We start from the raw sequence: 24838 nt of genomic DNA on the forward strand, positions 1-24838 counted from the left end.
TCTGTCTTTGATCCACTGCAGGCTGACTTGTCCCAGGGTCAGGCACTAAGGAGGTGCCCGTCTGTGATGATCTTGCCTGTGGCAGGAGGCTTCACTTAACTCACACAGGCCTGGGACCATGGGTCCCCAGCAGCATGCCCCAGCTTCGAGTTGGTGGGCTGGGGGTCTGGGGAAGGGGTGAGCCCCACAGGGTCAGAGGAGGGCCAGCCCTTACGTTAGCCCATAACCCCCCATCACTTCCCAGACTCCAGTGAATCTCATTTCTCCCTGTGCTGTGTCCCCTCCTCCAAAAGTACCTCTGCCTGCAGAAGCTGAACCCTGAGTAGAGCTAGGGTGGTCCAGCCTTACTGGGATCCTGGCAGCCTCTGAGAGCACCTAGAGGTCAGGCCCACCCACCTCTCTGCCTGGGCAGGAGTTGATCCCCCATCTAGGCACTGATTCTGGGGGACCACATCTACCAGGCCGTGGGGCTGTCAGGGTAGGCTGGGAAGGCACAGAGATTCTGAGATTGGCTGAGGCTGCAGACGGAGGAGGGTGGCACAGATGTGACCTGTGCAGAGGGAGTCTTCCAGGTAAAGCCAGGGTGGGCTTGGGCACTGGGGACTGCAGCACAGACCCAGTGGCTCAGGTTTGGGATCCTGATCCTGGGAGTCCTGCTGGAGGACCAGGGCAGGGTGCCAGCTGGTGTGGCCCTGGGGTCTGGATGCTGCTCCACACTGCTCCCTCCCCGGTTGCCAGAGAACCCCAATACCCATCATGCATACCGTGGTGGCCTTTGTTCCTGAGCCCCTCTTTGGGGCAGACCCTGTAGAATGAGGGTAAAGGTGTTGGGTTAGCCCTGTGCCCCATGCTGTGTGGGGTCCCCCACCATGAGATGGGGTCCTTTACACTGGGACCTCTGTTCCTCCCACTCTTAGAGGGATGCCCTGGGCAGCAGATGGGAAGGGTGGAGAGCAGGGGAGGAGAGGGGAGGGGAGAGGAGAAGGCCGAGGGCTGGGCAGGGCAGTGACGTCAGAGGAAGGGCCTTCATAAGCCCTGGCCTCCCTGTGCCTGCAGCAGGACCCAAGTGGACGTGAGCAGGTTGGTGACTGGGGGCTAGGTGGATGAGGGGCACCCCGGGGGTCTGCCCAGGCCTGTGATCTAAGGATGACCTTGACAAAGGCTGGGATGGGAGGAGCTGAGCTCCTAGGGTGGGCAGAGAGCTCTGTGTCCTGGAAGGGGTCCCACTGAGTCAGGCCAGGTTTCTGGGGAGGGAAAGGGTCTGGTTTCAGAACGTGGATCTGGAGGATCCAGGGACTGGGAACCCACATAGCCCTCTGGCCCTTTCACAGACTGAAGACCCCATAAGCTCAGCAGTTAGGTTGCATGCCCACCTTGGCCACCTGTGCCCTGGATGAGGCTGGGCTGAGAGTGGCCGGGGCCTGAGACCCTGTGCTGAGTAGCCCTCTTTACTGTCAGCAGAGGCCCAGAGGGCTCCCCAGAACTCCGTGGGTCTCCCCTCTCTGCTAGGAGGCCGGCTTTGGGGCCACAAGGCTGGTGTGCTGCCACTCCGAGGTTCTGTTCAACCTGGGGACCTGCCCCACCCCCCTCAGTTTTCTCCCCAGGCCCCTTGGCTCTGACAGCGGCCATCCCAGTCTGGTCTTGTGATGAGTGTGACCAAAGCCTTGGTGAGGACCGTGCTGGCCCCGAGAAAGTCCTGACGGCGGGATGCAAGACCAGGCTGTGGCAGCCAGTGTCTGGGGGGTGGCTGGCAGAGGGGCAGCTGACCTCTTGCTCTAGGAAGCTCCTGCAGGGACCTGCGGATGTGGCCCACAGTGGACGGGCTGGGCGGCTGTGGGTGAACTGTTTGGAGTGTTCCCACCTGTATGTGAAACATCTGGAGTGGACTCAGCCCCAGCCCACAGGGAGTGGATGGAGAAGCTCTGGCTTTGCCCTCAGGAGGGGACAGACAGAAGGCTGAGTGGCCTCTCCTTCCCCAGGCTCAGACCATGAGTGCCCACATGAGCCCCCGCCTCGGGGTTTGCCTCTGGCTGTGGCTGTGTGTCACCCTGGGACGCGGCCAGGGACAAGGTAAGGACAAAGGGTGGGGACTGAGCCCCCGCCTGCCCTGACCCCCCCAGTGGTGGCTGTCCCCAGTGAAGTTCGTGCTCAATGAATAGATAGGACAGTAGCCCAGGGTTCATCTGTGCTCCTCTGCCAAAGCCTAGGCTCCAGCTTGCTGCTTGACCTCTGGCCTTGCGACCTTTCACCTTGTCTTGGAGATACTTCTGTTTCCTGGTTCATTTTTAACACTCTGTGCACTTAATTCTCTCATATTAATGTTAATTATTACATGGATGCATTTTTTCAAACGGCACAATCTGCAGTAAGAGTGACCCCCTCCCAACATGGGGTGACTTTTAGCACCTTCCTAGCCCGTTTAGGCACATAGAGGGGTCACAGTTCACAGCAGCTTCTCCCCAGACCCCTGCCCCATGTGGCATCGGGCTCCATGTCATGCCTTCAACCCTTTTCTGGGTCATGTCCATTGCAGGGTTGACTCTCCAAAAGGTACGCGTCTTGACTGAACTTGTCCCCAGAAAGCTGGGTCAGACAACACTGGGATGGCCCCTGTGTCCTAGGCTGAGGCTCTGGTCTCATAGGGAGCTGGCTTTGCCCCCAGTGTGCAGTTCCCTGGCACCTGCTGGCCCCAGTGGGTGAGTGAGGGCAAGAGGCCACCTGCCACCACTGTCCAGGCTGCACTCTGGGTTACAGTTGAGGTTGCGGCTTAATGTAGGAATGCCTCTGCTTGGGGTGTGTCACAGCCAGACCAGTGGGGAGCCGACCTACTTTCTTATTTTTATGGCACGTCTTCTGTTTGGTTTTGCACCAGTTCAGTGACTGCCACCTGGGTGGGTCCCTTGGTCTCCGTGGCTCTGACAGGACCACACTAAGGTAGGGCCAAGTCTAAGTGACCCCATGACAACTGAGTTCAGGACTCGTCCTGGGCTGCCCCTCACCAGGTCCCTGCAGGCTCCAGGCAGTCCCTGGGGTGGGCAGCCCTTCCCCAAGGATGGCCCTGCAGAGGGGGGTGCCCCAGCTGCCTGCTAGCACCCTGTCTCTACCCCCAACATGGAGACCCAGAGGCAGCTTGGGGTGCCTCCCCCAGCCCGTCAGAGGCACAGTGACAGAGGGCTCTTCATCAGCCAAAGCTGGGCCCCTTGCTCACAAGTGGCTTTTCAAAGCTCCGCCACTCTAGACATTCCTGTCTTTCAGTCTGACGTTCCCGGGGAGCAGCCTGGCTCACCCAGAGACTGGCTCAGCTGCTTCCTGCTCTGAAGCTGGCATTGTATCTGCCCCGGTGCTCCCCGGCCCATGCCCTCCTCCCTGTGCACCCCAGCACTCAGTGGGGTGGCCAGAAGAAGCCCATCTCTGTCTCTGTTTTCCAAAAATAGCTGCTCTCACCATGGAGTTCCCAGAAGCTTCCCCGGGAGGTCAGGCCCTGCCCTAGGGCTCAAACCACCACTATTCCCCATCCCCCAAGATGGCCACCCCTCAGGCGACCCCTACCCCTGTAGGGCACCCCCCTCCCCATGGCACCCTCACATTTCAAGGTGCGCCACCCCCACGGGGCTGTGTCAACCCAGCTGTGACCTCAGCAGCTGGGGGACCACAGCAGCCACACAGCTGCCTCTCCCACCACCCACTCCGACTCTGACAGAGAAATTCAGGGAGGTGGCAGCTGACTGGTTGGCTCAGTGCCTCCCGTTGCCTGCAGAGTGGTTATCGCATCTCTGAATACTGGCCTGGGCCTCCCTCAGTCCAGGCAGGGGGACACCCCTCGGAAAGCCAGCGGGGATGGCCCTGGCACCTTGGACTCAGACCTGGATGGGGCCTCATCTTCTCAAGGTCTCTTCAGTGGGGCCAGGTCCCTTTGGACCACCCAGTGGGTCAAGGCCTCCGGAGCATGTCCCCTGACACCCCCCCCCCCAGCTGTTGGAGTGGCCATTGGGGTCGGTCGTGACCACACTGTCTCCCCAGCAAGCCGGCGCCTGAAGCTAACTGTGCTGCCCGAGGACCGGCTACAAATGAAGTGGACGGAGTCGGAGGGGCGTGGCCTTGGCTACCTGGTGCAGGTGAAGCCCATGGCAGGTACGGGGCCTGCACCTACCCCCTGCTATGAGGATAGACGGGGACGCCCCCATTCTTCATCTCAGCAGCCATGTGGCTGTGTGATTCTACATTTCCCATGCTGACTCCATGCCCAGCACATGCAGAAGGCATCCAGTCCCTGGCTTTTGAAGAAACAAGGGATCCCTGCTCCAGCATAGAGCCCTTTCAGGATTCTGCGTGCCTGAGGCTGGGGGCAAGGGCATCCGGGTACAGGAGGGGGGCCAAAGGGGGCCTGGAGGGCCCAGCACAGGCCAACCACAGAGCTCTACAGACACGGCCACTTCTCAATTCTTAAAAACCCAAAGAAAAGGTAACAGACATGAGTGTGTAATTGCAGGAACAGCCCAAACGTGATGGGGGTGGGGGTTGAGGCTGCGCCTGGGGTGAAAGGAAGCTGTCCCTGTCCTTTCTGCCCCTTCCACCCACCCTCTGCTCTCAAGAATAACCCGCTTGACTTGTAGTTTTCTATTTTAATTAAAGCCGAATTCATCTACCTCATTTGCAAATCTTTTATACCTTTCCCAGTTTAGTGAGAAGTAATTGCCACACATCAGTATATCAGGCCTGCGAGATGCTTGGTTTCCATGCTGTGAAATGGTTACAATAGCTCTACTCACACCCATCCTCTCACAACAGAATGAAAGACACTTTTCCTTGTGAAGAAAACTGAGGATTTGCTCTCTGAGCAACTACCCTGTGTGTCCTGACAGGCACCAGCCGCAGCCACGTTTTGTGTTACATCCCTCTACTGACTCATACCTGGGAGTCTGTGCCTTTGACCCTCCTCTGACCCCTCCCTCCCCTCTGCCTCTGGCCGCCACAGCCCCATCTCCTTCTCTATGAGCTTTGTTTGGTTTCTAGATTCCACATGTAAGTGAGATGATACAGGATTTGTCTTCGACCTATTTCACTTCGCATAATGCTTTCAAGTCCATCCATGTTCCTGAAACGGCAAGATTCCCTCGTTTCTATGGTTGAAGAATATTCCGTTGTGTGTCCCATTTCCTCAGCCGTCCGTCCACAGCTGTAAACAACGCTGCAGTGAACATGGGGATGCAGGCGTCTTTTTGAGACAGTGATTTAGTTTCATTTGCATAAATTCCCAGAAGTGGGATTGTGGTGAAAAGGCAGCTCCGTTTTCGATGTTTTGAGGACCCTCCGCACTTTCCCACAGGGGCTGCGCCTCCGCGCGCCCCCAGCAGTGCACCAGGCCCCGTTCCCCACACCCGCGCCAGCACTTGTTTGTTGATTTGTTAATAACAGCCATTCTGGCAGGAGTGAGGTGATCGCTCACTGTGGTTTTCATTTGCGTCGTCTGATGATTAGTGACGTTGAGCATCTTTTCATGTACCTGTTGGCATCTGTACGTCCTCTTTGGAGAGGTTTTTGCCTATTTTAAAATAGGATGATTTGGGGTTTTTTGCCTTTGATTTGTATGAGTTCTTTATATATATTGGACACTAGCACTTTATCAGATATATGGTTTGCAAATATTTCCCTTGTTCCGTAGGTTGTCTTTCCACTCCGTTGATAGTTTCTTTTATATCTTTACTGATCTTTGGTCCACTCATCCTGTCAGTTACTGTGATCGTAGATGCGTCTTTCTCTGGTTCTCACCAAGCTTTGCTTTACACGTGGAGGCCCTGTTATTAGGTGGGTACACATTTAAGTTATGTCTTCCTAGCAGATTGCCCCCTCATAAGGAGAATTCCTCACTATCTCTCTGGCAGTGTTTTCCCTGATAGTCTACCTTTTCTGCCATTGAGTTGGTCCAGGTAGACTTTTCCACTCACTTATTTTAGACACACCTTCCAAAGAGCATAGAGCTGGTGTTGTATTTATCCAGTGAGACAGGCTTTGCCTTTTAATTGAAACATTTCTTTCCATTTCCATTACATTTAGTCAGCGATGTATTTCCGTTTAAATCTGCCATCTTCCTATGCCATTACACTTGTTCTACTTTTTTCCTGTCCTTTCTTCCCACTATTCACAGCCTTGTCGGGTTCCTCACTCTCACCAGGAGGGGCGCCTGCTGGCTCTGGGCGGAGTCCTGGCGCTGTGGTTGAGCTGTCTGCGTTGATGTGGACGGTGTTCTCTGGGGTCGGAGCCACGGGCAAAGGCAGCACTTGTTGAGCTGATGGGTTAATGCTGCTAGTGTGGGATCTGTCTCATGCTCTACCTGGGAAACGTGCTCAGCTTCTCTTAAAATAATGAGCCTATAAGAGTGCACAGGGCACATGGGAGTAGGACTTTGTTTTCGTGTCCAGAGCTCTGACTGTACAAAGTCTGTGTCCAGCCCGTAGCAGGTGGGGTGTGGGTGGGGGGATGGGACTGGAGAGGGTTCAGAAGAGAGAATGACAGGCCTCTGGACAGATGGGGTGAGTGTCAGCACAGTTGATGCTAACACACCGGCACCCCAGAGTCCCCAAGGCCTGGTGTGGTCTGGGCGCCCAAGCAGGGCAGTGTGTGTGCAGGACAAGGAGCCTGGAGAACTTCACCAGCCCCTGACACACACACACATGCACACATAGATGCGCACACACGCACGCACGTGCACGCACTTTGCTGGTCTCAACAGCTCTTCCCAACCCCACCCCAGGGGACTCAGAGCAAGAGGTGATGCTGACCACCAAGACCCCCAAGGCCACTGTGGGAGGCCTGAGCCCCTCCAAGGGGTACACCTTGCAGATCTTTGAGCTCACCAGCTCAGGGAATGTCCTGCTGGCTCGGAGGGAGTTTGTGAGTAAGTCCGCCATCTCCCACATGGATTCCACCTTCTGGGGGGTGAGTGTATGTGGCAAGGAGGCTGGAGCTGAACCCTAGCAACACCTCTGGACTGAAGGCCCTAGGCCTGGTTTTGAGTTCCACTCTCCAGCCGCCCAGGAGCCTTGCTTATAACTCCTGACATCCCTGCCTGTCTCCTAGGGGGCCGGAGTCCCATGGAGCCTGGATGTACCCTTGCAGAGAGGGTTGTACATGCTGGCCTCCTAGCCCCCCAGGCCTCTGCTCCCACCCTGATGGGGTCCTGACAGCCCCTTGTGTCTGTCTGCAGTTGAGGATTTGAAGAGTCACTCCATGAGCAGGAGCAGCCGGAGGCCCCTGGGGGCAGCTCTGGAGCCCTCACCCTCCCATGTGGGGAGCCCAGACCCTGACCCTCGAGTTACCTTGGCCCCAAGCCAAGACTCTCCCACTCTTGGTGGGTCCAAGTGGGGTGAGGGTAAGTTACTAGGGGAGGGGATAACCTAGCTTCTCACATTTTCTCTGCATGTGGCCAGAAATTTCTTTCTCGTATCTGACCTCACACTCTCTAGATTTAACTAAAGCGTTTGGCCACCTCTGGGGCTCACTCAAACCCGTGGGGGCAGGTCATCCACTGGGGTGTTCTCAGGGCCCTGGTGCCTGGTCCCACCTCCACCCCCGACCCCCCTCAGGTGTCCCCCAGCCTGAGTGTGGCAGGTGAGAGGACACAGCTGTGACCTCCCCCAGGAGTGCGCGGTGAGGAGCAGCACTCCCCCAGAGGCCCCGGGGGAAAGGCCCCTACTCAGCCCAGCCCAGAGAGGGGAAGCCACACCAGGACGTCAGTGGGAAAGAGAGAGAAGCCAGGTAAAACAGCCAGGGCACCGGGTTCCGTGGGCTTGCAGGTGGGGGGGACAGCTGTGTGACCCAGGGCAGGGCAGACAGGTATGCTGTTTTCTGCATGAGTCCCTGCAGCCAGGGCTGTGCCTCCCCCATCAGATGGGGTCTCACTGCACCTGCCTTCTCAGGACCTTCCACGGGGCATCTGGCCCTGACTCTGGGCTTGGCCTAGAGGTGCTGTCTCTGTGCAAAACTCAGGGAACCCCAGACCCAGGATGGGGGAGTAAGTCTTTGTCTACAAAGAACTCTTGGGTCCTCAGGACAAGGCCCAACCCCAGAGGTGAGGCCTTGGCCCAGAGTGGGCCAATGGAGCTGTCCATAGCACTGACCCCACCCACCCCAGTCTTCCAGGCCTTGGGTAGCTTCTGCCCACTGGGCCTGGGTGTCAGCTGGCTGGGGGAGGTGGGCCTCAAATAGCAGCCCTCAGGTAGACAACCATGCCCAGTGGCCAGCCTTTCCAAGGCTTCTGGAGGGTAGAGGCACTGGAGCACCTGGGTGTTTCATTAGGCCCTCTTTAGAGGGCTTGGAGGAACTGACCCCATGGACCAAGGTCCACATGGGGTTTTCCAAGTCTGGTGAGACCCAAGCACCTCTGGAGTCCCTTTCTCTCAAGACTCAGCCCCTGCCTCACTTGGAGGCAGGAGCCCTATGGCCCCTCACCCTCCACCAACCCCCGGGAAGGAGATTCTGGGTGGCTGGAGACACCTGATGCAGTGGGGCCCTGCAGCAGCAGTGTGCCTTACCCATGCCTCACCTCCCTCCCTGCCCACCCAGCTGGCCCTCAGTTCCGCTGCATGGCCCCTGTACCCGTGGACATGATCTTCTTGGTGGATGGGTCTTGGAGTATTGGCCACAGTCACTTCCAGCAGGTCAAAGACTTCCTGGCCAGCGTCATCGAGCCCTTTGAAATTGGGCCAGATAAAGTCCAAGTAGGTGGGTTTTGGCCCCATGCCCTGTGTCCCCACCCCTGTGGTACTCAGAGTCTCTCCCCAGGCCCCAGTGCAGGCAAGAAGTTGGTCAGGGGCCTGAGGAGAGCTGTCAGCTGACTGGTGTGGCCTGCAGCTGCCAGGCCAGGCCAGGTGGGAGTCCCCAGCTGGGCTGGTGGGACAGCTGGCCCCTGGGAGGACATTCTGGTGAATCCTGTGTAGAAAGCGGGGGCTTTGCAAGCATGTGCCCTTCCTGGTGACTCCAGGTGGCCAGGCTGTATGCATCCTGCCCCTGCCCAGCACTCCAGCAGCCACTCCTGGCACCCACCTTTCCAGGCCTGACTCAGTACAGTGGAGACCCCCAGACCGAGTGGGACCTGAACACCTTCAGTACCAAGGAGGAGGTGCTGGCAGCCACACGCAGCCTCCAGTACAAAGGGGGAAACACATTCACAGGTCTATTCCCCACCTCACTACCCCTCCTCTCAGGCTGTCCTTAGAGCCAGCCTCCCTTTATGCCTCTCCCAGACTTGCGAATTTATACATTTATGTGTAAACCAAGCCCAGTGCTGGGTGGAGCTGACCCCCATTCTCACCTTAGTAAATGGCAAATCACTCTCATTTCTTTTGGGTGAGAATGTGGTTCTAGCCAGTGGTCTCACTGAAAGTGAGTGGCTCCTCTGATAGAAGCTTCTGGAAGGGGCCACCAGTGGGCGTGGGCGTGGGCGTGGGTGTGGTCTTTCTGGAAGCAGCTTCCTGGGTTGTGTCCAGGGCACAACCTCCTCCCTTCCCCCCACACCGGGGCCCCCTGCTCAGGGTCTCCCTGCTCCAGGTACTGCACAGCTGCTCGGGGGCGGGGTGTGGAGTACCAGGCCCGGGTCTCCTGTGTGTAGTGCCTTTGAGGGCAGGGGAGGAGGTGTCCCTGCCCTGCGGACACCCCCAGCCTGGAGGGCCCAGGCTTGACACGGTGGGCAGAGGGAGCATGGGGGCCAGTGGCTGGAGGAGTGGGCTTGGGTGGGGAGGACGCAGGGACCGTGCTGGGGCCTCTCTACTTGATCCCCGCTGCCCCCCAGGCCTGGCCCTGACCCACGTGCTGGAGAAGAACCTGAAGCCTACAGTGGGGCTCCGTCCACAGTCAGCCAAGGTGGTGGTTCTAGTGACAGACGGCAAGTCCCAGGACGACGCCCATGCTGCTGGCCGCATCCTGAGGAGCCTGGACGTCGACGTCTTTGCTGTGGGTGAGCAGCGAGATCTCTGCAGAGTCCTCTCAGCCGTAGGCTCCCAGTGCAGGTAGGAGTTTGCATGCCTGCTTCCCCTCGGGCTGGCGGCCTCGTGGCCTTTCTGAGCCTCAGCCCCAAGTCTGTGAAGCACAAGGACCCCTCCTTGCTCCAGGGAGCTGGGGACAGCTCCCAAGCCAGGATCTGAGCACCACAGGTACTTGGAGGACAGTGCAGAGTTGGCAGGTGGGGGGGCGATGGGCTGGTTTGCTGCCTGTAAACATCTCCCCACCAGGCCTGGCCTTACCTCTGCACCAGCCCCCTGCTTCCATCTCTTCTGGGGTCCTGCCAGGTGACCCTGTCCTGGGCCTGTGGGGTCTTGGCTGGGACTGCCTCCCCGCCTGCTGGGTGGCTCAGGTTGTAAGGTGTGACAGCAGCTCTGCAGGGCTCCTCCTTACCCTCCACGTCTGGCGGGCAGGCGTGAAGAATGCTCATGAGGCTGAGCTGAGGCTCCTGGCATCCCAGCCACTGGACATCACCGTCCACAATGTGCAGGACTTCCCCCAGCTCAGCACACTGGCTGGCCTGCTCAGCCGCCTAGTCTGCCAACAGGTCCAGGGCAGGAGCCTGAGTCAGGGCCCAGGTGAGCCGGCAGGTGGGGGCTCTAGGGCAGGGTCACCCACGCTTGCAGCCTGGCCAGTCCCTACCTTGCTGCTTTGGGCAGGACGGGGGCTTGTGGCTCCTGTAAGGACCTCCCTGGAACCCTTCCCGCCCCATTTCCGCGGCTCTTTGGGGTCGGCAGCCCCCACCTGGGAACACCTGTTTTTCCTCAAAGTGGCTGCCAGGGAGAGCAGGAAAAGCCTCTAATGCCAGCTGCCTGCGCTGACCATCTGCCTTTCCTCCCTCAGTTAGACCAGCAGCAGCCACTCCAGCCCTGGACCCCCTCTCCACTCCCACCAGCCTGGTCCTGACCAAGGTGACCTCCTCCAGTGTCCACCTGTCCTGGACTCCAGCTCTGCAGCCACCACTCAAGTACCTGGTGGTGTGGCGGCCTTCCAGGGGTGGTGCCCCCAGAGAGGTGAGAGTGGCCCTCCTCCTGCCCCATGCAAAGTCAGGGCTGGAATGGAGACCCCAAGATGACGAAGTCATTGTGGGGAAAGGGCAGGATGGGAGTGGCCCTGCCAAAGCCCAGGCCCCGAGAGCCCAGTCAGATGGCCCAGTGAGTAGATACAGCAGGTATGGGTGCTCACACCCTCTAGGACTGCTTGCTCTGCTCCAGGAGCAGGGACAAGGGCGCACAGGAATCCAGGACCGACTTCATTTCTCTGCCCTGCCCCCGGTACCCCATCCTGCCAGCTCCATCCAGGCTCCTGTTCCAGGTGTTGGTGGAGGGGCCCAGCTCGTCTGTGGAACTGCACAACCTGACCTCTGGAACGGAGTACCTGCTGTCTGTGTTTCCTGTCTATGAGGCAGGGGTTGGAGAGGGCCTACGGGGACTGGTGACCACAGGTGGGCGGGGCAGCTGGCAGTCCTGGGTCTTAGTCCTAACCTGGGGTGGGGGCACCATTTCCAACTTGTTATGTAACTGAGGCCAAGTCCAGGACCTCTCTGACCCTCAGTGTCCTCTTCTGAATACCAATGACGTCATTTGTGCCATCACCACAGCCAGAAATAGGGCCCATTACTGTTAACTGCTCATGTGTTTCTGGAGCCCCTGGCCCCTGCCAGGCCACAGCCCAGGCCTGCCCTGAGCTCTTTCCCAAGGTCATTGAGACATGTCCTGCAGCTCATTTAAGGTGCACAGCCAGTGGTTCTCAGTGTGTTCACGGAGTCCTGCACCCGTCACCACAGTCAACTTTAGAACAGAAATCCTGAGCGCTTAGCTCTCGCACGCCCCCCGCCCACCCGGCAACCCCTGATCTGCCCCATCATTGCCATTTCTGGACCACACAGCATGTGGCCAGTTGCCTCTGGCTTCCTCATGGGGCCCTTTACCCGCTGGGACCATGGCTCTCCCACCCTAAACAGAAACCCATGGGATGGCCATGTTTCCTCAGAGCTATTAGCTGGAAACTTGGCCCAGGGTGAAATCTGGGGACAGAGATTTAGAATCCTCTCTGGGGAGCTGCCCCCAGGTGCTGTTCTCTGGCCTCTCTGTCCCCTGGTCTGTGGTGTGATTTCTGCCTGTGGCGCCCCCTCTTCTAGCGCCTCTGCCTCCACCCCAGGCACTTGCCCTGGCCACAGTGACACCCAGGACTGTCCGACTCACCTGGCAGCCCTCGGCCGGGGCCACCCAGTACCGGGTGCGGTGCTCACCGGCCTCCGTCAAGGGCGAGGAGGAGGGTAGAGAGGTGTGTGGTAGAGGGTGGAGAAGGCAGCTGGGGCCGATGGGGTGGGGAGCAAGGTGGGCAGGGGCCAATGTGAGTATTGTCCCTGCAGGTGCGGGTGGAGTGGCCAGAAGTGGTGCTGGGCAGCCTGGAGCCGGATACGGACTACAATATCTGGGTGCAGAGCCTGCAGGGCGCACAGGCTAGCAAAGCCCGGGGCATCCGCGCCAGGACCCGTGAGTGCCTGTCCCCCAGTCTGCCACCCACCAATGGGCAGAGGCACCACTCTGGTTCCCTAAGCCTTCCATGGGGTGGGATCCCCATCTGGTGGTCCTACCCATTCTGGCTATCGCCCATGCTTCCCCCATACCCTTGGGGGGTGGCACCTGGTCCCTGAAGCCTTGCCTTGCTGTGTCCACAGCACCCCTGGCTCCCCCCAGACACCTGGGCTTCTCCGATGTGAGCCACGACTCGGCCCGCGTGTCCTGGGAGGGCACTCTGAGGCCTGTGCGCCTGTTCAGGGTCAGCTACGTGTCTAGCAAGGGCAGCCACTCGGGGCAGGTGAGAGCAGGCTGATGTCCTGTGGGGGTCACTGGGGGACCCAGCATCCAGGATGCTGAAGTGTTCACTGGGGCGTGGCGCCTCCAGCTGTCCCCACCCCTGAATTCACACAGCACTGACACTGTCCCCGCCCTTGGGGACCTCAGCCTGGCAGGAGAGGATGTATGAAGCGAAGGACCCTAAAATGACCGTGACTGACAGCTCTGCTGAGGCTGGGGCATTAGGCGGGAGCTGTGAGGGGTGGAAATACTGCTGCTCTTGGGCTGTTTGGGGGGAGGCCCCAAGAGGCCCTACCCCATTGTGGGGGACCCATACCCCCTTTCCCCACTCTGGGGGAGGGCATGGGTCCGTCCTGGGCAGCAGGTCCTGGGCCTCGATCTCCTTCCAGGCAGGAGCTACCCCTTCCCCAGCTTGAAGGGTGGGCTCCAGACCCTAGCGATGTCCCCACTCGCCTTACAGACAGAGGCTCCTGGGAATGCCACCTCAGTCACACTGGGCCCTCTCTCCTCCTCCACCACCTATACTGTTCGTGTCACCTGCCTCTACTCTGGGGGCAGCTCCTCCACACTGACCGGCCGCCTGACCACACGTGAGTCCCCAGGCCAGGCTATGTCCCTCTTCCCCAATGGATGGTTCAAATCAACACGTATGCTTAGGTGTCTCCTCTGTGCAGCCCTGAGCCAGGGGGACAGATACCTGGACAGGTGAGACGGTGCAGGGTCCTCAAGGGGCCCTGGGTGCTGGGTCACCTCCAGGAAGCAGGTCTGTGTTCAGTCTGTAGCCTAGTCCTAGGAAAAGCAGAAATGTGGACACAGCCACCACATGGAGACTGGGGGTCCCCTCTGCCCCCAAGTGTGATCCATGCCAGCAAATCCTCTTTAATAGGCACCTGAGGGCGCTTAAGGTGAGTCACCTGAGGGGGTCATGCAGGCCCTGCCACCGCAGCCTCAGTCTCTCTCTTTCATCTTCCAGGGAAAGTCCCCAGCCCGAGCCAGCTATCAGTGACAGAGCTCCCTGGGGACAAGGTCAGGCTGGAGTGGGCGGCTGCAGTGGCATCCGGTGTGCTTGTCTACCAGATCAAGTGGACACCTCTGGGAGACGGGAAGGCCCATGAGGTGTGTGAGAAAGAGGACATCCTCTCCCTACACCCAGCTCCGGGGCTCACACCCCAGTGTGGCACCTTGGGGATCTGCCAGCCCAGCCCATGGCCTGTGAGCCAGGCCCGGCATGAGGTCACCACTCGTGCAGGGTGCACATCTGGTCCCTCCTCTCCACAGATCTCCGTCCCAGGGAACCTAGGCATGGCCATCCTGCCTGGCCTGGGGAGGCACTCAGAGTACGAGATCACCATCCTGGCCTACTACAGGGATGGGACCCGCAGCGACCCCGTGTCCCTCCGTTACAGCCCCCGTAGGTGACCCCTCAGCTACAGGGCAGTAACAGCCCTAGGGACCCCAGACTTCCTCTGCTCTACAACCCCAGGACCCCAAACTCCCAGAATTGCTAACAGGCAGCTCTCCAAGTCCCTGATCCTCCAGCCTGATTGGTGGGGTTCTTAGAGTCTCCCTGAGCTCTTCAGGCAGGCGTTCCTGGAGTGGCCCCATGGGTCCAAGTCACCTGGCGTGGCACAGTGCTCAAGATGGTCTCAGAGTTGACCTGTGGCCCTGTCTGTCTCAAGGTCACAGGGCAGCGGGGTGTGGTGTATGTATGGAGGGCGTGGTGGGGTGAGGTGGGGGCCATGAAGACCATGGGGGGTGGTGTGGGAGGGAGTGAGGGTTGTGGGGTGTTGGGGAAGTTGATGATGGTGGGGGCTGTAGGGTAGGAGGGTGGAATGGGTAGGGGGCATGGCACAGCATGGTGGGGCCTGCCGCTGGCTTCTGGCCCTGCCCTTGCTGAACCCCTACTCCCCCCAGTCAGCCTGAGCCCACCCTCCAACCTGGTCCTGGCTTCTGAATCACCGAACAGCCTGTGGGTCAGCTGGACGCCCCCTACCGGCCATGTTCTCCACTACCGGCTAACCTACACGGTGGCCTCGGGCTCTGGACCAGAGAAGTTGGTGGGTCTCCGTGGAGCTGTGAACCATTGCCCCTTGTGGGCCCTGGGTCCTGGTGGTGGGAAGGCGGTGGGGAGGCACCTGTCTGTTGAGCTCTCCTGTGGCAGAACACACAAACAAAAGGAACTGCGATGCCTAAGCGAGCAGAGGCATTTGGGCAGGGTGGCTCAGGTGCCCGTGCCCCCCAGGTCTCTGTTCCAGGACCCAGGAGCAATGTAACTCTCCCCGACCTGCTGGCAGCCACCAAGTACAGGGTCCTGGTCTCAGCAGTGTATGGAGCAGGGGAGAGCATCGCAGTGTCTGCCACAGGCCAGACAGGTGAGTGGGCATGAAACCCCGGACCCCAGGCAGCCCCCAGATGCCAGAACCTGTGAGGCCACTCAACCGAGGCCGGCCAGCAGGTCCTGGGCCCTGATGCTCCTGCACCTAGTCTGTGCTGCAGAGCTGAGCAGAAGGGAATCAGGTTTCTGTGAAGCCTCCTCTGCTGTAGAGACAGCTGAGACCAGCAAACTCATGCTGGCGCGGCTGCCCCGTCTGCAGGCCCAAAGCTGGGGACATGTCCTTGTCCTGTGTCAGCCTCTGGAGGTCAGGCAGACATCCCGCCCATGGGAGCAGCTCACAGACTGGCAGGTGGGCGGGCGCACAGGGCCAATGGGAGGCGATGAGGAGAGGCTCCCAGCACCTGGACTTGGTATCAGTGGTTCCTGGGGCCCGTCCCCTGCAGGCCAGAACCCCCACGGTGTCTGCTTGCTGTCCATGCTGGTTCTGTGGACAGTGACAGCCGCTGGGAGCAAAAGGCCCTGAGGGACAAGACAGCCTCACCACCTCAGCTTCCCCTCTGTGGGGTCATAGTTTTGGCTTGAATGCCTCTGGGGTCAGGGGCCTCACTACTCGGTGAACAGCTGCCACACTCAGCACCGTTCCTGTCGGTGGCAAGAGCTGCTTTTTGCCCTATGAGTCCCTTCACTCACCCACACCCACTTCCAAGAGCCTGGCAGTGGAACAAGCTTGTACAGCCCAGCCTTGGGACAGCGTGTGCCCCCATTGGCATTTCTGCACACTCAAGCATCTCCGTGGCCCTGCCATTTGGGACACATTGGGGTGGCCGGTTCCCTCTCAGTGGGAGCACCATGACTGGGTGCTGCTTTCCGGGGGTGGAAGTAACATCCCTGAGATGACAGGACACCATCCCTGTCCCTCCCCTGTCCCTGAGGCACAAGGGACCACAGGCCCGAGGAGCTGCGAGAGGGCAAGGTCAGTCATGTAGTCCAACCATCTCCAGACCACAGGGCAGGACCACTGCCCAGAAGGAGGTGGAGGCCCCTCCCCACTGACCCTGACCCCCTGTCACCTCTCAGCAGCCTGCCCGGCCCTCCACCCAGACGGCTCTCTCGCAGGTGGGTCCAGCCCTGGGACAGCTGCCCCCCTGCCCACCCCCACCCTCTCCTCCTACTGGGCCCTCTGGGGGATGGGGCCCGGGAACATCAGAGGGCACTCGGGGGGGGGGGGGCACACCTTGGAAGGTGTCCCTCAGGTTTGGCTGGTGTCCTTGTTCCCAGCACACAGCCGTGGTCACTGAGGCCTGTGCAGGTTCCTTGTTCAGGTCACATCTCAGATGCGGTGGAGCAGAGGAGACGTGGGGCCCTGGGTCCTGTGCAGCCTCTGTATGTCTCTGCTGACCAAGCTCTGGGTGGGGAGGGGCCACCTGGGGTCATTTACAGACCCTCCCACAGGGCTGACGTGTGGGCACCAGCCATGGTCAGGCAGACCTGCCCAGAGCGGGGACAGTGGGGGGTGTCAACAGGGTGCAGGGAGGGTAGCCCACCCTGTCCTGACAGCTGAGTCTCCCTGGTGTCTCCTGAGAGGGAGCAATGAGGCCTCGCTGCTCAGACCCTGAAACGGAATCGGGGACAGGACAGGCTCCTCTTTCCTGCCTGCTCCCACGCTGGGCTCTGAGCGCCCAGGGAAACGAGATTCATGCTCACTTTGTACCGTCAACATTGGAGGAGCTGGCTAAATCTGGTGGGTGGTGGGACCAGCAATGGGCATCCGTGACTCTGCCAGGCAGGGGGTCAGATGCAGAGTCGTGAGGAGGCTGAGGCTGTGAGCAGCAGAAGGGGTGGGACATGTCCCCGTCTCTGCCCTAAGCCCTTGGCCTTGGGCCTCCTCTATGTCTCTCCTGCTCTGTCCCACACCCTGACGCCTGCTTTTCTTTCTCTTTTCCTCCTGCCCGCCTCGCCCTCCCCCATCTCCGTTTGTCCCTGTGTCTTCCCTGCCCTGGCCCGCCCAGGGTTTGACCTGATGGCGACCTTCGGGCTGGTGGAGAAGGAGTATGCCTCCATCCGTGGCGTGGCCATGGAGCCTGCGGTGTTTGGCTCGACCAGGACCTTCACACTCTTCAAGGACGCTCAGCTGACACGCCGGACCAGGTGGGTAGCAGGGCGTGGGCTGTGGCCTGCCTGTGATGCAATGGCCTTGGGCCTGGAGGTGGGTGTAGGGCAGAGGGCTGTACCTTGCCCTCAGAGCACCTGTGGTCGAATCCCCAAAAGCCCTGGGAGGGAGCTCTGTCCCTTACATCTCATGTTATGCATGGGGAAACTGAGGCAGGAGAGACCTTGGTCCCATGGACCCCACTCTGCAGTCCCATGGGTCTGGGCCCTGGAGAATAGCTGTGATCCCTCCAGGCCCCAACCCTTTCAGGCCTGCAGTGTCCCCCCTACCTGTGCCCCCACAGCAACATCCACCTGGCCACCCTCCCGCCAGAGCACACGGTTGTCTTCCTCCTGCGCCTCCTCCCAGAGACGCCCCGCGAGCCCTTTGCACTGTGGCAGATGACGGCTGAGGACTTCCAGCCTGTCCTGGGGGTCCTGCTGGATGGTCAGTCAGTCAGGAGGGAGGGTGGTGGGCTCAGACTGCCCCTTGAAGCCTAGCCGGCTGTAGTTCCTTAGCAAGACCCCTCTAGGCCAGACGAGGGTGCCGATGCCTACCCATGGAGACGGGGGCTGCTCTCCACAGCAGCCATCCTGGGGCCACCCGTTCCACCCTGGACAGACGGTGTGCGGGCCTCACGTGCTCTTCTGCCCCCACAGCTGGCAGAAAGTCCCTGACCTACTTCAGCTACGACCCCAAGGCGGTCTTGCAGGAGGTGACCTTTGATTTGCCTGAAGTGAGGAGGATATTCTTCGGGAGCTTCCACAAGGTCCTGGAAGGTTCTGGAAGGACCAAAGCCTGTGTCTCTCCTGCCTAAGATCCTCCCCTGCCCTCCAAGTTCTGGAACAGACCCCCCTGGACTCTGCAGGATATGCCCCCTGTCTCCCAACAGCTGGTTGTCCATGGCCATGGCTCCCCCTAGAATGCTAGAACTTCCTTGAGAATCACTTTGGCCCATCTGAGCCTCTGCCCCAAACATCCTGTCTTAATTTGGGTTGAAGAATATCCCAGCCCTTCTCTCTGCTCCCACAAATTCTGGGAGGTGCATTTCATCCATTTCACAGAGGGGAAACTGAGGCCCAGCAAGGGAGTGGGGTCTCAGAGGCTTCAGGTGGGGTTGGGCCCCCGGCGATGGGCACTTATCCCCCACCTGGCCAGGGCTGTGGAGAACCTCTGTGGTGTCTTGCAGGTACATGTGGCCGTGGGCCACTCCAAGGTCCGGCTCTACGTGGACTGTAGGAAGGTGGCCGAGAGGCCCATTGGGGAGGCGGGCAGCCCTCCTGCCACCGGCTTCATCATGCTGGGGAGGCTGGCCAAGGCCCGAGGCCCCAGGAGCAGCTCAGCTGCGGTGAGCCTTGGCTTCATCCTGCCTGGCCAGTCAGGGACCAGTGGACCCCCAGCCCCTCTCACCCTGAGCCACATCTAGCCAACTGAGCTCCTGCCCTGATTTGTAGCTCCAGCTCCAGATGCTGCAGATTGTGTGCAGTGACACCTGGGCAGAAGAGGATAGGTGCTGCGAGCTCCCTGCATCGGTAGGTGGGCAAGTGCCCACCAGGGGCCACAGAGTCTGTAGGTAGATGGGTCATCCAGGTCATCATGGTGCTGGGAGAGATCCAGGCAGGCTTCCTGAAGGAGGTGACCTCTGGGAAGCATCTTGGAGGTCCTGGGGACAATGCAGGTTGGAGCTGGCCAGGAAGATCCCAGCTGCAGGGTGGTCACAGCCGAGCACGCGGGGCCACTCCCCTTTACCGTGACTTCCGTGTGTACCCATGCTTGGCAGTGAGAGAGGGTGTCCTGCCCCAGCGTTTGTGCTTGTCAGCCCCCAAGATCGGGTCCCCACCCCTTACCTCCATTCTCTGAGGTGTGGGTTTGAAAGTTCCCTGAGCTCTAGGGTCAGACAGGAGCCCGGGAGAGGGTCCATTTAATTATGGGTCTCCTTCCAGAAGGACAAAGAGAACTGCCCTGCCTTCCCTTCTGCCTGCACCTGTTCCTCACAGACCCCTGGGCCTCCGGGACCCCAAGGACCTCCGGTGAGTCCAGCAGCCCTTCCTGGCAACATCTTGCTGCCACTGGCAGACGAGGGTGGCCCCCCTCCCCATGCCCCCTAGATGGGAGCCTGGTCCCAGCAGCCATCCCCAGGCCTGCCGCACACATGGATGCACTTGACATGTCTCTTTGCTGCCTTGTCACCCCCAGCCCATGGGACCTCCCGGCAAGCCCCTTTCCCTTCATTCCCCTGGCCCCCTCTTCTGAGCCAATCCCTGCTCCTCTGGTGTGGGACCCAGCATATCCCACCTTTTTTTGTTACTAATCTCGAGGATATTTTTTCCATTGATTTATAGAGCGTGGACGGAAGGGGGGGCAGAGAGAGAGAGAAACATCAGTGTGAGAGAGATATTGACTGGTTGCCTCCCGCATGCCCCCTGATCAGGGCCGGGGATCGAGCCTGTAATCCTCTAACCACTGAGCCACACTGGCCAGGGCAGCATGTCCCATCTTTCCCGGTCCAGGTGGGGGTCCAGGACCATTCCGCCTGATATAGGGTTGTGATCCCACCATGGGTCAGACCCAGCACTTCTGCCATCCTGAGGGAGGCTCCAGGGCGACTGAGGGGGAACCTGGGTCTGTGAGCACCCACTTTGTGCTCGGGGCACAGACCTCACCAGAGCGAGGCCACCTGCACCTGAGTCTGCAAAATAGCCAGCAGCTATGGGAGGGAAAGAGGGCCCAGGATGGCCTCACCCAGAAGCCCCTTTCCCTTCTCTACCTGAGCAACACTAGGGGCTGATATACACCCCAGCCCTGTGGGCCATGCCGGGTTCAGCCCTGCTTGTGCCCCTGCAGGGCCTCCCGGGCAGGAACGGAGCCCCAGGACAACAGGGCTTCCCAGGGCCCAGGGTAAGTCGTGGATCCTACCAAGGGAGCCTGGAACCTTCCTGGGGAGGACCCCCAGCACATTCACAAGAGCACAAGAGGGAGCCCTACTTGGCCCAACCCCAGGTGGAGGAGACTCCCCAACTGGGAGTGAGGTGCCCTCCCTGGGGCGGCCAGCTCCCCACCACGCATCGCTCAAATCTGTCATGGACTGGTCTTGGACGTGTGACAGGTGAAGACGTGTCCACACCGTATGTGGGTCCCTCACAAGCAGCTGCAGTGCCTTTGAAAGTTGCTGGGACTTTCTTGTTGGACACGCGTCCTTCAGCACCTTTCCACTGGGGCATTTTAAGAGCCCCTTACCTTTGATCTGAGCTGTGACTCTTGCTGCTGGTTTGTTTAGATTTTCGCATCATTCATGAAAGATAATGTTTTTTTCTTTACAGAGTTTGGTGTGTTGATATGCTTAATTCTCAAAAAGAAGCATTTTTTCCCTGGAATTTCAGTTTAAATAGTGTTGGTGTTGTTTGTCCTTTAGAGGTTTTGGTTTATGCTACAGTGAGGTGACCTGATGCAGCCTCAGGCCCAGTACCTGGCTGTGGAGCAGGGTCGCAGCAGGACCCTCCCGGGTGGCTCTGGGGCTGAGGACACTCTGTGGACCTGGGTCTGGATACCACAGGCAGCCAGAGGGCTGGGTGCTGTGGAGGACACGATCGGGGAGGGCCTGTGGGAGCAGCCTGGTGCCTTCTCAGCCCTTCCTCTGCCTATGTCTCTAGGGAGAACCCGGGCCACCTGGACAGACCGGACCTGAGGGTCCTGGAGGTCAGCAGGGGTCACCAGGGACCCAGGGCCGAACTGTCCAGGGACCTGTGGTAGGTGCTGCCTCCCTTCCCTTCCTTCCTGCTGTCCCCACCCACCCCTCATCCTGGGCCCCTCTCTGCCCGTGCCTGAGGCTCAGTCTGTACTTCTCCTTCAGGGTCCGCCAGGGGTCAAAGGAGAGAAGGGGGACCATGGCCTGCCGGGCCTGCAGGTAGGGGCAGGAGGGTCTTGGGGCAGGGCCTCCTCCTCCTCTGGGTCAGACTTGGCCCCAGCCTGGCCACTGCCTGTTCTCTTCCAGGGTTACCCCGGCCACCAAGGCGTCCCCGGGAAGGTTGGCCTCCAGGGTCCAAAGGTGGGAGAGAAACCTGCACGGAGGGGTGTCTCGAGATGGAGGCTGGGGTGGGGTTTCCCCCTTCTCTCACCCCACTCCCATCCACCCTGCCCCCACTGTGGCCTGGCCGGGGCAGGGGAATGGCAGCCCATGCAGGCGGGTGGGCAGGCCCTGAACTTGGTCGGGCTCAACTGCTCTCAGAGTGAGACATAGGCGTGTACGCTGTCACAGGTGTGGCCACTGTGGGAGGCATGTGGATGGGTCTGAGCCCCACCCCAGCCCACCCTTCCCTTTGCCTTCAGGGAATGAGAGGCCTGGAGGGCACCGCTGGCCTGCCTGGACCCCCTGGACCCAGGGTAGGCACTGCCTCCTTGTGAGCCCCTAACCCTGCCTGTCCCCACCCACACCCCCCCCGAGGTCCCTTGGGGCTGAACTGAACATGCTCACCCCATGAGGCGACCTGGGGGCTCCTCATTTTCCTGGGCTGCACCTTCCTGGGCCAGGCCGGGCATGGGCAGTCCTGTGGCCCCCAGCACCGCAGAGATTCGCCTAGACAAGAGGGGCTTTCTCACCCCCACTGCAGCTTGGTGTAGAAATGTAGCACCTGTGTAGCCCCAGTCATGCCTGTACCCCAATTCCACGTGGCAGGGAGGTGCCAGGGTTCTGTGGGCCTGGCTGGGGCGTGATCCCTGCCCCTCTCTCTGCCTGTTGGAAGGCTGGTCACTCTCCCTCCCTCAGAAGCACCTTCCTTCCCGAGCCGACTATTCCTGGGGTCCCTGCTGAGCTCAGTACCTGGGAGCCGCTCTGAGTGGGGGTTCTGGGCTGGGTGCTAGGGAGGCCAAGCTACCCCTCTGAGGTGGGCGTGAGGTAGAGCCTGTGGGAGGAACGGGCCTGTGGAGGCTGGGGACAAACCAAGGGTCCAGGGGCCCGGATGACCAGGCCAGGGCTGGAGGGAAGAGAGGCCAGTCTGGCAGGGGCTACAGTCGGGTGATCTCTGCATCTCCGCAGGGCTTCCAGGGCATAGTGGGGGCCAGGGGTACCAGCGGGGAGCGAGGACCCCCAGGGGCTGTAGGGCCCACGGTAAGTCCTTTCCGCACCCAGACAGCCCCAGCAGATGGGGGCGGGGTGACAAACATGGACATCCTATGGCCGGCATGTGTGTGAAGTGAGGCCTGTGCTTTCAGAGTGGTTGTGGAGCTGGTCTGCAGCAGGGATAGTGGGGGTGCCCCCTGCCAGGCCCGACAGATAGTGGGGACAGGTGATGGGGCTGTGGGCTCCACAGGGGAAGCGGAGGGATGGGGTTCCAGCAAGTTCCTGGGAGCTGGGAGACAGAGGCAGGTAGGGCCAGGACAGGGATGTCATCTGACAGGTCAGGCTGGCTCAGGCGGGGAGATGGGGGGTGGGGGAAGAGGTGGTGGGGAGGTGTCTATTCTCCTTGGGTGTGGTGTTCCTGCTGCAGGACTGTCCCCATCTGACAGGTGGGCCCTTTGCCCTTTGGGACTCTTGCCTCCAACCCTCCAAGTATCAAAAATTGTGCCCACCCTGTGGGGGCCGAATGCCTTGTCTCCCTCCAGATGGACAGAGCCCCAGGCTGCGGGGTGAGGGCCACGGGAGTCAGGAGGGTGAGGGGAGAGGCCAGTCTAGGTCCTCTCCCTGCCCCGGGCTTACTTCTCTCCTTTTCCTCGGCTCAGGGGCTGCCGGGGCCCAAGGGGGAGCGAGGAGAGAAGGTGAGTGTGTCAGTGTGGGGGGCCAGGGCACTTCCTTGGGGGCATGGGACCCAGCAGCCTGGCCACACTCTGTGGCCTGTCTTCCTCACAGGGAGAGCCACAGTCCTGGGCCACCATCCACCAGTTTGTGACCCAGGCCTGTGAGTCCGCCATCCAGAGTGAGTGGCCCAGCCTCATCGAGGACCCTAAGCCTCCAGTGCCCCATGTGTCACTGTCCCCACACCGGCCAAGCTGGACAGAGCCCGCACCCAATCTTAGCAAACCCAGCCTTGCTTGGCCATTCTCCCTGTCACGTACCGTGGAGTCCTGGGGGGGCAAGGGGCTCTTCCCTGCCCCCACCCCCTGCTGATTTGCTCCCCATTCCCAGCGCACATGCTAAAGTTCGACTCCTTCCTCCATGAGAGCACCAGGCCTCCCATGCCCATCTTGGAGGCCCCTGGGCCCCCGGTCACACGCAGTGAGGCCCGGCTCCCTGGAGAAGGGGGACATGGTGGTCCCCACGCTGAGGACAGAGGTACGGGCCAGACCCCCTGGGGAGGGGTCTGGAGAGACCACTCTCCCCACACACTGTCCCTGGGCTTGTCTCTGTGTGGCTGGGTGGGGACACAGGGCGCCTCAGAGGTGGGTCAGCAGAACTGGTGGCTGCCTGGCTTCCTAGGGTCCTCAAAGCGGCCCCTCCCCCAAATCCCAGGGAGTCTGAGCTCAGGGCCACCGCTGCCCTTCCTTCCCCTCTCTCCAGTCTCTCCCACAGCCTCCTCCCACCTCCTCCCACCTCCTCGCCTCAAATGCACAGGAGACTTGGTCCGGTGACCTTGTCCATCTGACGGGCTGGAAGCCTGTCACGGCTCAGATGCTGACTGATTGAGGGAGACAGAGCTTGCAGCCTCCATGGGGGGAAAGGAGGCTGGGTGGGGGGAGGACAGCACTGCACTGTGGGCGGGGTGTGGGGGTGTGGAGGGCAGGGAGGGGGCCCTGCCTGCGGGAAGCCCCTGCCCACCATGGCCCAGATGTTGCCTTTGGGATCAGAACCCCTCTCTGCACTCAGCCTGTCTGGACAAGGCTGGCGGGCATGTCATGAAGACCCCACCCTGCACCTCCCACACCCAGCCCCACCTCACCCTAACCCTCGGCCACCCAGCCACAGTCAGTGCCTGTTTGGGGCCCTGAGCCTTCAGCCTCTGCCTGAGGAGGAGGGGCACAGGCGCTCAGCTTCCCCTCGGTCAGAGCAGAGCCCCGAGAAAGGAGTGTTGCTACCTGCTGCCCTCAGTCCTAGCACCCCTGTTCTTCAGGTGAGCCTGGAGCTCTCACCCAGACAGGCAGCCCCCAGCCACAGGGCAGCAAGGTTCCAGGATCCCCCGGAGGAGCAGGTGAGCCTGGCCTGGGGGGAGGAGGCAGCGGAGGTGCATGGGGGCCTCAGGGGAGCCCAGCAGGGCTGTGGCTGTGGGAGCCGAGGGAGGCCCTGGCCAGGAGGGTGGAGCAGGTGTGCACCAGGGAGGACGCCTGGGCCAAGCGGGCATGGAGCAGTGCCTGAGGGGCAGGGTCCTGCGGAGGGCTCACAGCATCTCTGCTCACGGCCCAGCTGGACTTGCCAGACAGTGGGGGCTGAGCGGGCTGACTGGGTGTCAGCTGTCCATCGTGTCCCCAGACCTGCCCATCTTCTCTCTGGCCAGGACGTTCCCTGTGCTGCCTCTAGTGACCTGCACCTCCACTCTGGAGTCTCAGACATGAAGCTAGAGAAGCCTGGAGTCTGGGGAGGAACCGGAGATGGATGGGGTGGCCAAGAGG

At 60.5% G+C, this 24838-nt stretch overlaps 1 protein-coding gene across 1 annotated transcript; it reads left to right on the top strand.

The window, feature by feature from the left end:
• The first annotated feature begins 1763 nt into the window (after positions 1 to 1763).
• COL20A1 (collagen type XX alpha 1 chain) lies at positions 1764 to 24781 on the top strand. The gene is made up of 35 exons (XM_087819332.1): positions 1764 to 2070; positions 4021 to 4131; positions 6752 to 6895; positions 7205 to 7348; positions 7639 to 7755; positions 8563 to 8721; positions 9051 to 9170; positions 9788 to 9952; positions 10410 to 10574; positions 10840 to 11009; positions 11311 to 11440; positions 12137 to 12282; positions 12371 to 12494; positions 12680 to 12819; positions 13279 to 13408; positions 13792 to 13934; positions 14097 to 14229; positions 14733 to 14875; positions 15061 to 15190; positions 17163 to 17301; positions 17607 to 17749; positions 17962 to 18071; positions 18492 to 18650; positions 18757 to 18834; positions 19246 to 19332; positions 20953 to 21048; positions 21153 to 21206; positions 21294 to 21347; positions 21629 to 21682; positions 22335 to 22406; positions 23018 to 23053; positions 23145 to 23211; positions 23421 to 23567; positions 24343 to 24420; positions 24699 to 24781. The coding sequence occupies exons 1-35, from the start codon at positions 1989 to 1991 to the stop codon at positions 24779 to 24781; spliced, it is 4053 nt and encodes a 1350-aa protein (XP_087675458.1). The 5' UTR covers positions 1764 to 1988.
• Positions 24782 to 24838: the final 57 nt, after the last annotated feature.

This window comes from Miniopterus natalensis, chromosome 7 (genome assembly GCF_054644295.1).
Source record: "Miniopterus natalensis isolate mMinNat1 chromosome 7, mMinNat1.hap1, whole genome shotgun sequence".
NCBI lineage: Eukaryota > Metazoa > Chordata > Mammalia > Chiroptera > Miniopteridae > Miniopterus > Miniopterus natalensis.

Coding starts and splice junctions, on each gene's coding strand:
- COL20A1 (XM_087819332.1), top strand. CDS start 1,989: ATGAGTGCCCACATGAGCCCCCGCCTCGGGGTTTGCCTCTGGCTGTGG. Junction 18,651..18,756: donor CCAGGAGCAGCTCAGCTGCG/GTGAGCCTTGGC, acceptor CCTGATTTGTAG/CTCCAGCTCCAGATGCTGCA. Junction 23,568..24,342: donor TCCCCACGCTGAGGACAGAG/GTACGGGCCAGA, acceptor CCTGTTCTTCAG/GTGAGCCTGGAGCTCTCACC.